General features: G+C 39.7%; 1 protein-coding gene across 1 annotated transcript in view; it reads right to left on the bottom strand.

Moving 5' to 3' along the window:
* Positions 1-3,171: 3,171 nt before the first annotated feature.
* Positions 3,172-10,539, bottom strand: part of MFSD6 (major facilitator superfamily domain containing 6) — an 86,032-nt gene continuing 78,664 nt past the window's right edge. Inside the window, exons 4-7 of the mRNA XM_047773071.1 lie at positions 10,172-10,333; positions 9,177-9,275; positions 7,323-7,603; positions 3,172-5,424 (exon numbers count right to left, since the gene is read on the bottom strand). Of these exons, the coding sequence (XP_047629027.1) occupies positions 5,227-5,424; positions 7,323-7,603; positions 9,177-9,275; positions 10,172-10,333 (740 nt within the window). The 3' untranslated portion in view covers positions 3,172-5,226. The remainder of the gene's footprint in view (positions 5,425-7,322; positions 7,604-9,176; positions 9,276-10,171; positions 10,334-10,539) is intronic.

Raw genomic sequence — 10,539 nt, 5'->3', positions numbered from 1 at the left:
TTCATTATTAGGGTATAGAAATCTTTTGTGTTTTGCGTGTATTCATCTTGTTATCTTGTAATTTTGCTGAATTCATTTATTCTAATAGTTTCGGCATGGAGACTTTAGGGTTCTCTATGTAGAATATCATGTCATCTGCAAATAGTGATAGTTTTCTCTCTTCCCTTCCAGTTTGAATACCTTTTATTTTTCTTGTCTGATTGCTTTGGCTAGGACTTCCAATACTATAAGAGTGGGCATCTTTGTCTTGTTCCTGAATTTAGTAAAGGAAGCTTTCAGCTATTCACTGTTGAGTATTATGTTGTTTGTGGGTTTGGAATAAATGAGCTTTATTATGTTAAGATATATTCCCTCTACACCCAGTTTGATAAGAGTTTTTTTAATCACAAGTGGATATTGAGTTTTTTCAAAGCTTTTTCTGCATTTATTGAGATGACCATGTGGTTTTTGTCTTTCCTTTTGTTGATGTGGCAGATCACATTGATTGATTTGTGATGTATTGAATAATCCTTGTGACCCACTAATAAATCTAACTTGATCATGATGTGTGATCCTTTTTATGTATTACTGAATTCAGTTTGATAATATTCTGTTGAGGATTTTTATATCTATTTCATCAAAGATATTGGTTTTTCTCTAATTGTAGTGTCTTTGTCTGGTTTTGGTACCAGGGTAATGATGGCCTTATGGAATGAATTGGGTGTGTTCCTCCCTCTTCAATTTTTTGGACTAGTTTGAGAAGGGTAGCTATTAGTTTCTTTTTATATGTCTGGTTGAATTCTCCAGTGAAGCCATTTGGTTCTGGACTTTTGTTTGCAGGGAGTTTTTGTTTGTTTGTTAATTACAGATTCCTTTTCACTTCTAGTGATTGATCTGTTCAAATTGTTTCTTCTTGATTCAGTCTTGGCAAGCTGTGTGTTTCTAGAAATTTGTCTATTTCTTCTAGGTTATCCAGTTGGCTGACATATAACATTACTTGCCATTTTTTCCCCGCCTCTTCAAATTTATGCTTTAATTTTGTCTTTTAACTAATTCATATCTCCAACCACTTACTGTTTTCGATGCACGCTGGAACTGAATGCCTTATTAGCTTACTAGGTATAGGTAACCATTTTACATAGCACTGTAGTTTGGAAGCATACAATATAGTTGCAGATTTAAATGTTAACAAAATATTAAGAGAGCTAGGCCTTGGTTGGGGAGATGAGACAGTACTCCTCTTGCCATGGCTATCTGCCACACAAAAATGATAGCAATATTTATGAAGCTGTGTGTCAGCTATGTCATTTAAACTCAAAAGAACCTGAAAGGCAGATGCCATAATCACCTTAATTTTATGGAGGTGGTCCCTAACACCCAGGAAGATTACTTATGCGTGTAAGTTCTCACTGGCAGAAATGAGACTCAAATCCAGACAGTGGGGCTCCAGAGCCAGCACTCCTAACACCAGCACTGTAAAGTTCTTGGTTTGCATCTAAAAACTGGGAACTCCCTGGAGCCACTGTAGGGCAAGTGGTCCTATATTAGCAGCTGAAGGCAGATGGGAGCTGACTGAGAATTAGGCACCCACCTGGACTGGCTCATTTCTAACCCATTCTAAACATCACCAAGTTTCTAGTGCCTCTCTTATCAGACCACAGTTTATCCCTCATAAGGTAAATACTTAGTGATTTGAGAACCCACTTCCCCTTTCACCCCTTTGTTCTATCCCCACCCCAGCACCAACCTCTCTCCCATCTGCAGAATGGTCTGGAATTCTTGTGCTAGGTAGCCTTAGAACTTTGCTAAAGTGGCACAGGAGTTGTTTGGGGCTTCAGAAGTAGCTGTGTCTTGTCCCCTGGCACCCAAAGACAGAACTCCTGAAGGGAAAATCATCTTTTACTTCCCTACAGTCAGTTCTGTCACAGCATGCCCTCATCTTCACAGAGTAACATTAACTTTAGGCTCATTTTCATAATGAAGATGAGGAAACTAATGGCCCAGAGAACTCCCAAAGATGTTTCCTCTGTTCCTGCACTGTCCAGCACGGTAAGCCATGAGCCAATATGGCTGTTTAAATGAGAAAACTCCTTCCTCAGCTGCACTGGCCATATTGAGAGAATAGCCACGGCAAATGGCTACCACACTGGTCAGTGCTGCTCTCCAAAGCTGTTGCCTTAGGAAACCAAGCAGAGGAGATGTCTGCTGGCCCTTCCTGACTCCCATGGCTCTGGTCTTCAGAGCCCCTGCTAACCTCTGAGTTTTCTCTGCAGGGTTGCCAGACCTCCCAAGTCACCTGCAGAGCATAAGAGTTCAGGCACTCACAACTAACAAAGCAGGAGTTTGAAGGTGCTGGATTTCTAGGTATCTGGGAACATGCAGCGATCCTAAATTGAAATACCATCACCCAATGTGAGTATCAGGCACATGAGGTAAGGATTCAGAATAACCAGGGCTACTTTTAATCTTATTTTACCACAACAGAAGCAGGGAGTGGCCTCCCCACCTGCTGGGGTAAGGGAAATTCCTAGACTGACCTGCACTTAGGCATCAGGTAGGTCTGAGTTCGAATCCTGGCTTTGTGACCTTGTAACATAAGCTGAGTTCATTCCAGAAGCCTCATATTTAAAGTGGGGATAGTGATAATGTGCACATCAGGTTGCTGTAAGGACAAAATGATGTCCTCTGCACAGACAAGCACCCTGTAACAATGGGTGTCAGTCCCTTTTTCCTGGAATCACTGCTTAACCACACATGGGCTGCAAGGAAAACTGCTCAAATAATGGCCCCAGTACCATCAGCAGCCTCTACCCCAGTAGCAGGGAAGGAGCCACATATCAGAGGGAAGCCTTGGCCAAGTGTTTGTTTACTTCATGTGGCCCATGACAGGATTGACGCCAAAAGGGCAGCAATGTTCTGCCTGTGACTTCCTTAGGCTTTTCATGGGATGTGGAGATATGTGTTATAGTTATCTGTTATTCTGAGTCTTTGCATAATAGTTTAATAATCAGCAAGTGCCTTCTTTGGATCCACTTTTGTGTAATTCACTTTTTTTATAATCACGGGGGAAAGAGCATGAAACACTCCTTAAGGTGGTGATTACCAACCTGGGCTTTGTGACACCCCCGCCCATCCCCGCCTCGGGTATTTCCAAGGGATCTTAACAGGGGTTATAAAATTCTCAAATCAAAATTTAATTTGAATTCACTTTAATATTTTTTTTAAATGGCACTTTAAGGACAAGAAGAAGTCACAAGGTCCACAAACCCATGAATGTGCCTGTTCTAAAAGGCTGGGAATTACTGCACTATGAATTAGCTTTCACAGTAAATGGCTCATAACAAAGGCCTGCAGAATTTGGTCTCATTCATTACAGAGCGAAGGACTTTTATTTGTTTGGTCACATCATTATCATTTAAGAAATATTTAAAAATGGTATTTTTTATTTCAACATGTCCACTGTGCATTTCCAAAACAGCAGGCTTTTCAGAAGAATAAATCAGAACTGTAAACACAAGATACAGTATAAGTTTTTCTGACTTCCTACAGTCAAGTCAGTTTCACAAATCCACATACTGTACATTCATAGGTGAGGTTCAGTCTGTCACCCATTTATTTCTATAATTACTTAAGCATAATAAATACATCTGATTTTTAAAGGTCACTTAAAATGAGTCATGATAATTTACAGTACAGTACATTTCAGTTCAAGTGCAAAAATAACTATTTGCTTAATTCTATTTCTTTCTGTTATTTTATTTTTAAGCTGTGTTTTGTGGTGAAGCTAGATATCCAAGTGTAGATTTTCTCCTCCCAGAGGCAGTTTTGGGCAGAAGTATGGTGTCATGGAGAAGCCCTCACTTCACAACTGGTCCTGCCTAATCAGGGTCAGGGAGTAAGGTGAGTTGCTCATTGCTAACTCGTGTCTTTCCTGTGCTCATCCACAGCCATATAACTGACCTGCCTTCAGCTAAAGCAGAGCTCCCTTGTTTACCACCTCCCCCAAGGCTTCCTAGTAACCTCAGCTTTCATTTTTAGCAGCAAGCTTTATGCATGAGTCACCCGGCCATTGTTTTGACTGTAGTTGTAGTATTTACAGTAGCATAACCCATAACTGAACCCTCCAGTGTCTGACTATCTTCATGAGAAAGAACATACTAAGATTTGTTTCTTTAGTCATTGGAAAGTATGCTTACTTCCTATTTCTGTCTTTTTTCATTCCTGGTTTCCTATTCACCACTTTTCCCCCTCCCCCAAAACAAAACAAAAACTGAACCATTATGTAATTTTAAAAATTGTCTCCCTCCCCCAGGCACTTAAATCTTATACTGTTATTTGTAAGTAGTACCTGCTAAATTGAAGAAACCCTTAGGAATTCAGGGATTTTTGTTTGTTTTAGTCCATCAGCTAATTAAGAGCCCAAATCACTATAAAATTGTAAATAGTGATAAAGGCTATTTATAGTATCAATATATTTAGTAAACCCTTGTCTATCAAACCACAGGATACTGAGTTGGTCTATTTGAAATATTCCCTCCTCTGGTCTTATAGCCCATTTAAAACAAAAGGCATTTTAAAGCTCAGCTTAGCTTGCAGTAGTCAGTAACAGCTTTTGCTGCTCAAAGAATTATTTTCATTATATACCATACCCATAAAAAAATATATTTGCTAGAGATACGCCAAGTTTCTGATGAAACTTTTTCCTTTTTTTTTTTTTAAACAAAAGCATATATGCTACTAATTTTTATCTGGTTACTTTTAAAATATGTCTTATAATTTTTTAAATGGTTCTCTTTAAGAGAAACAAAATTATACAGGTATTCTGTTTCTTCCCAGTTTGCATTAAGAACCAAATAATTAGAGTAAATAATCAAAAGAGGGAAGTTATATCAGCATTCACCTTGAAACACTTTCTCTCCCTCCATTCATTTAGTGTAACTGCTGGTTTCAACTCTTATGCCCTGGCAGAGAAGTCTTACAGTCCTTAACCTACCAACCCAAGAACTGAAAGTCCTCACTGAACTCCTTTTTCCTTCTGTGATTCCAGTGGGACTATGACCTATTTCTGCCCTATGTACTGTAGCTCCTATGTGTGTGTGTGTTTCCATGTTGATGAATTCAGGTATTTAGAAGCGTATGTGGTGCTATGCTCCTCGTGGTGAGGCGTGTCCTAGGTTCAGAGCACCTCCTGCTCTGCCCTGGCAGAGGAGCCCAGTTCCATGCAGGGTGTAGGATGAGCAGGACCCCTCAGTGTCCCCCAGCAGCAGGCTGAGCCTGCTGGTCCTCACTCTCCTCCACACGGGGGCGAGCAGGGCTGCTCTGAGTCTGAGATGCTGCTGCAGCTTGCGGGGATGGCTGGTTTCTGGATGGGTCAGAGTGAGTCTCACATGGTCCAGGCAGGGTTCCACCACCAGCTGGAGGACTTTCCCGATTCTCACTGGTCCCCTGGAAGGAAAAAACAGGAAGTGCCCCATGGTCAGTGCTAGCAAATAAATCCAGCGCTTTTCATATACTTTCAAGGAAGATATAGGAAACATGGGGTGATCATCCTGAAGTGACCACTTCAGGAAACTGGTAATAGAGGGATAAGGATAGAATATCTTACCTTTCATCTCCTTTCCTATGTGCAACTGCCAAAGCCGCATGAAAAACACAAACACTATAAGCAGACGTATCTTGTGGAAAAAGGAACATTACTACCAAAATGTCTTTTAGTGCCAAGAAAACAATTTACATCAGCAAATATTTACTGAGCCCCCATCAGCCTTTTCGGAAAGTCACTGGGCAAGCCACACGAAACTGAAATGCAGCAAGCCACTTGCTGAGACCAGAGAATCCAGGGCTGGAAGGCACCCTGTCAGGCAGTAAGGAAGGAGTTCTCAGCCTTGGAGACGGGCCAGGAAAAGAAGGTCCTGAAGTTAACAGCCCTGATGGAGACTGGGGATTTTAAAGTGTACACTGCAAGTAAGACACAACATCCACGTAAAGAAAGGTAATGTAAACAAGCACTTATGTAACCAGCTGTGAGTAACCAAGTACATATCACTCCAGCACCTCACCTGCAGCATGTCTGTAAAAATCAAGATACACGTTTTTCAAAAAATGGATTTTCCTCTAAGTTATAGTACCCATTACTTCAAATGGTTGAGCACCAAAAAAAGTTTCGTTTCTGTAACTGATTCTAAAATGCAGAAAAAGAATCTTAGTGTAATGACTTCTTTGTAAGAATAGCTAAGCCATACCGGCCAGTTTATATTAATAGTAACATACCAGAAAAAAAATTTTTTTAATATGCTTTTGTGAAGCTGAAGATAACTACTCAGAGTAATGAAAACTTGCCATTCAGGCAAAGTAGCTCATCTTTTCTCCTGCTTCACATCTTTTATATGCTCCTTCCACCCTGATAGTTTCCTTCTTGACTTGTGAGCAGAGGATTTATGTGAGTTTATTATCTCAAAAAACCAATAGGATCATATATGGACTGGAATGCATTATGGTTATCAAAGAAGAACCAGATTTTGTTTATAGAAACATGACATGTTAGTTTATAAAGATATGATAAATTTAATTAAGGTAGTTCGAATTAAGAAAATTATTCCTTAAGTCTTTCCCCTTTATTTTTTTTCCTCCTGTGTCCTCCTCTGAAGTTATTCTAGATAAAGAGCTGACATGATTCATCAAGTAAAAGGGACTGATTAATAAAAACACAAGGACGGAAACCCATTACTTTGGCCAAACTGTTCAGAGAAGTTACCCTTAATCATTTTCCAAGAGTAGTATATAGCTTCAACTACAATAACCTACAGTATTTTGTCCATATGATGTGACTCTAGGCAGGAGAGACCACATCTCTAGGGACAAGAAAAATCACACTTTTTATTTTTCAGGTGAGCCCACTATTAAAACCACACTTGCACTGAGTTAGGTGTCCTTTCAGACTCAGATAGTGGCTCACGGTATTAACTCATTAATTCATCAAGTATTTATTGAGGTCTCTTTATTATAATGTCCCCACTAAATTTTAGAATTACAGAGATTAATATATATATATAAAATCCCTCAAGGAAAGAACCATATATCTACACTGTAGCTAGTGTCTGTCAATATACATTTTAAAGAAATATACAAAATCAACATGGACTTATTTTCTTTCAAGAAATACTCTATAAGGCAGAATTTTCCCTCCATGGGACCTTTTATACACCTCTATAACATACCTGTCACAAAGTACTGAAATTATTTGTCTGCATGTCTTTTTCTCCCACCAACCTCCCATAAATCTGGTTGAATAAATAACAGAAACAACTGAGCCTGCTCAAGGTAGGGCAGCAGAGGAACTTTACCTGTAAGGGCTGTATCTCAGAAGCACGGTTGTCTCTTGTTAACTGCATCATCTCTTTAATTTGGTAGAGTGCGTAGACAAAGGTCACCCAGGGAGAGGAGCTAACCCCCCAGGCTGGCTTGTTCACATCCTCCTGTTCCTCCTGGTGCTTGGTTTTCTTGGGTGGGAGCCTGGGCTCAATGCGTGGCATAACATCTTCTGTCTGTTGCTGGACCAAGTCGATGGTTGCTATGGGAACAGGACTGGAGGGAACAGGAATCCTTTCTGCCAACATTGTCTTATCTGGATAGAAAATCATTTAACATCATTTTTCAGAGTTTTATACATATTTAAATAAACATAAAAATAAATAAATAAGCAAGCAGACAACCCTATGAGCCCATTCTAGCATGCTTGGCACTGTTAATAAGTTGCTGTGAACCAAGGGTGGTTTCTATACTTAGTGCATGTCTGAGCAAATAAAGGTGATGTTTTGTCCAGGGCTTAATAGACATTAACATATCTATTTATAAAATGTGTTCAGTTAATGTATATAACATCTGTGGGGCACTGGCTATAGTGAGAATGCTGTCTTAGGCCCACTTATAAGATTGATATTTTAAAGATAAGCATTAAAACAAAAAAAAAATCACATGATAGCCGCTTTTATTAGCCTTTTGCTGAAGACATGGACCTAGCCATACAAGAAATAATTCTTTTATAATCCTAACTATATCATAGGAGTGAGAAAAATCATATTGGTCTTTCTTTCTGTGGGAATTAAAATCTGTCTCTAGGGTTTCTGTAACAAGTTAATTTCTCTCTTAACAGAAGCATGTCAGATTCTTGAGGCAAATGCTCCTCAAAGGATAGAACACCATAGAAGATGAGCCCTGTTCTAGGATCCAGGAACTGAGAAAGAATAGTTGTTTTACTGGCTTGCCTTCTTCATTTAAAAAAAAACAGGGTTGCAACCTAAATGTCCATCAGCAGAGGAGTGGATAAAGATATGGTACATATACATAAAGGAATATTACACAGCCATAAAAAGGCACAAAATGATGGCATTTGTAGCAACATGGATAGACCTAAAAATTAGCATGCTAAGTGAAGTTAGTGAGATAGACAACAAACATCATATGCTATCACTTACATGTGGAATCTAAAAAGGGATACAATGAACTTCTTTGCAGAACAGACACTGACTCACAGACATTGAAAAACTTACGGTTACCAAAGGAGACAGGCTGTGGCAGGAGGGGGGTTGGGTGGAGAGATGGGCTGGGGTTTGGGGATGAAAATGCTATAAAATTGGGTTGGGATGATGGCTGTACAATTATAAATCTAATAAAATTATTATAAAAAGCTGATTCCTCCCAAAAGTTGAAAACTTGTTCTCTTCCACGCATTATACTTGATATAACCTCCTTTCTGTATAACAATTTTAATGAAGGCTGTGTAAGAGGAAACTTCAAATTTAAGATGTGGACTTTTTCAGATGCAAAAGCATAGAGATTAATACCACTTCCTGTCCCTAAGAGTAAAATTATTGTATAGCCCAGTATTTGATTTAAATTTTAAATTCCTTTGAACACCAGAGAAATTTAAAACCAATACTTTCCTCAGTCCCTTTACCCTAAAACAAAACAGAAGGAAAACTCCCAAGCCACTTAAAACAATCAATATTCTTTTCAACACAGTAAGTGACTTCTCTCTAGCAATGGTGCACATGAGTTCACTGTGATACGCCACCGAGAAGAGCTAGCCATGCAGGTCTGCCATACACTGTTACCACCTCTGGGTTTCAGAGGGGTATGTGTCGAATTCCCCATGGCGTCAACCTTTAAAACCATTAAGGAACAACAAACATGTTTACCTTCTTCCTCATCTGGCACTGCCAGCCACTGGATCAGGGCAAAGAGCAGGAGGATCACCAGGCAGGCCATGCCAATACCTCGGAAGGTTGCAGCAGCCCCTGTAGAAACAAACAGAACTCTATAGAGCAATTCCAGGAAGGCCAGGTAGCCCTCATCTGAAACTGTAGATGCTCCAAAGATCAAGGCAAAGGGAGAAGAGCAGAGAAGGGTAAATGGCCATCTGCTTCATACAGAAGGAAAAACACAGGTCTGGGTAGGTATCAACAGACCAAAGTGCTGGTATCTGATAGCCATCATTGATCACCTTTTAAAACTGCATTTATAAAGGACTGTCTCTGAGTGTCTTTTTAAAATTTAGCAGTGCTCTCTTCTTCATAAAGACCACTTACCTATTAAACAGCCCCATCAATCTGTAATTAGTATAGCTGAGCTCAAATAGTGCTTTATAAACTTATAAATTCAGACATCCCTGAGCCCACCTTCTATAGATGATTGAGTAGAATAATCCTGTCTCCACCTCAGCCCCTCTATTTCCAATAAAGGGGATCTGACAGTGCATTCAGACTGTGTTATCCCAGATGCGGTCACATTATCAAAGGCAGCATATAGTTAGAGCTTTCTGGTTCACAATCTCCACTGGAATACCAATGATGAATTTCCTCTGGCATTATGATCAGCAGGTTTAGGGTCCTCTACTTCAAACCCAAAGCACATGTGCTTATTCATTCGTTTAGCTCCTTTAACGTTTCTGTGTAGCATCGATGAAGCTATTTGTAAGAAATGTGTGCACAGTTACAGGCTGGCTCTATTCATCTTAACAACTTAAGCATATTACTGTGCAATTTTGATGACCATGAAAGGCCAGAAAGAGTATGAACACTGGAATTTAGCTTCTGGCATTCTTCAGTAATAATCTGAGTGCTTATTGAGGTGTTACTGAAAAAAACCCTAAATTTTCATCAAAGAAGAAAGGGAAAAAGAAAGCCATTCTTACCGAAATAATTGACTAACACGCCTCCAATCATGGCACCACAACCTCTCCCCAAACCCAGATGAAGGCCCTGCAGGATGCCCTGAGCAGACGTCCTCAGCTCTGGGGGAACCGCAGCACTGAGATAAGAAATGCAGGCTGCCCAGATGGCCGCGTGTGTCACTCCTGGAGAGGAAGAGGAGCGGGCAGGGTGACTGATCAGCAATTCGTAGGTTACTCTTTTTTCGAATGTGAGTTACTTAACTTTCTCTCTCTCTCTCTCTCTCTATATATATATATATATACACATATAGACACACACACATAAATACATATCTACATATCCAATAAGGACATTTTATTTATTTGTGGTAGAATACACGTAATTTATC

This window comes from Phacochoerus africanus, chromosome 3 (assembly GCF_016906955.1).
Source record: "Phacochoerus africanus isolate WHEZ1 chromosome 3, ROS_Pafr_v1, whole genome shotgun sequence".
Lineage (NCBI taxonomy): Eukaryota > Metazoa > Chordata > Mammalia > Artiodactyla > Suidae > Phacochoerus > Phacochoerus africanus.
Note: the sequence above shows the minus strand (reverse complement) of the source record. Positions and strands in the feature narration are given on the sequence as shown.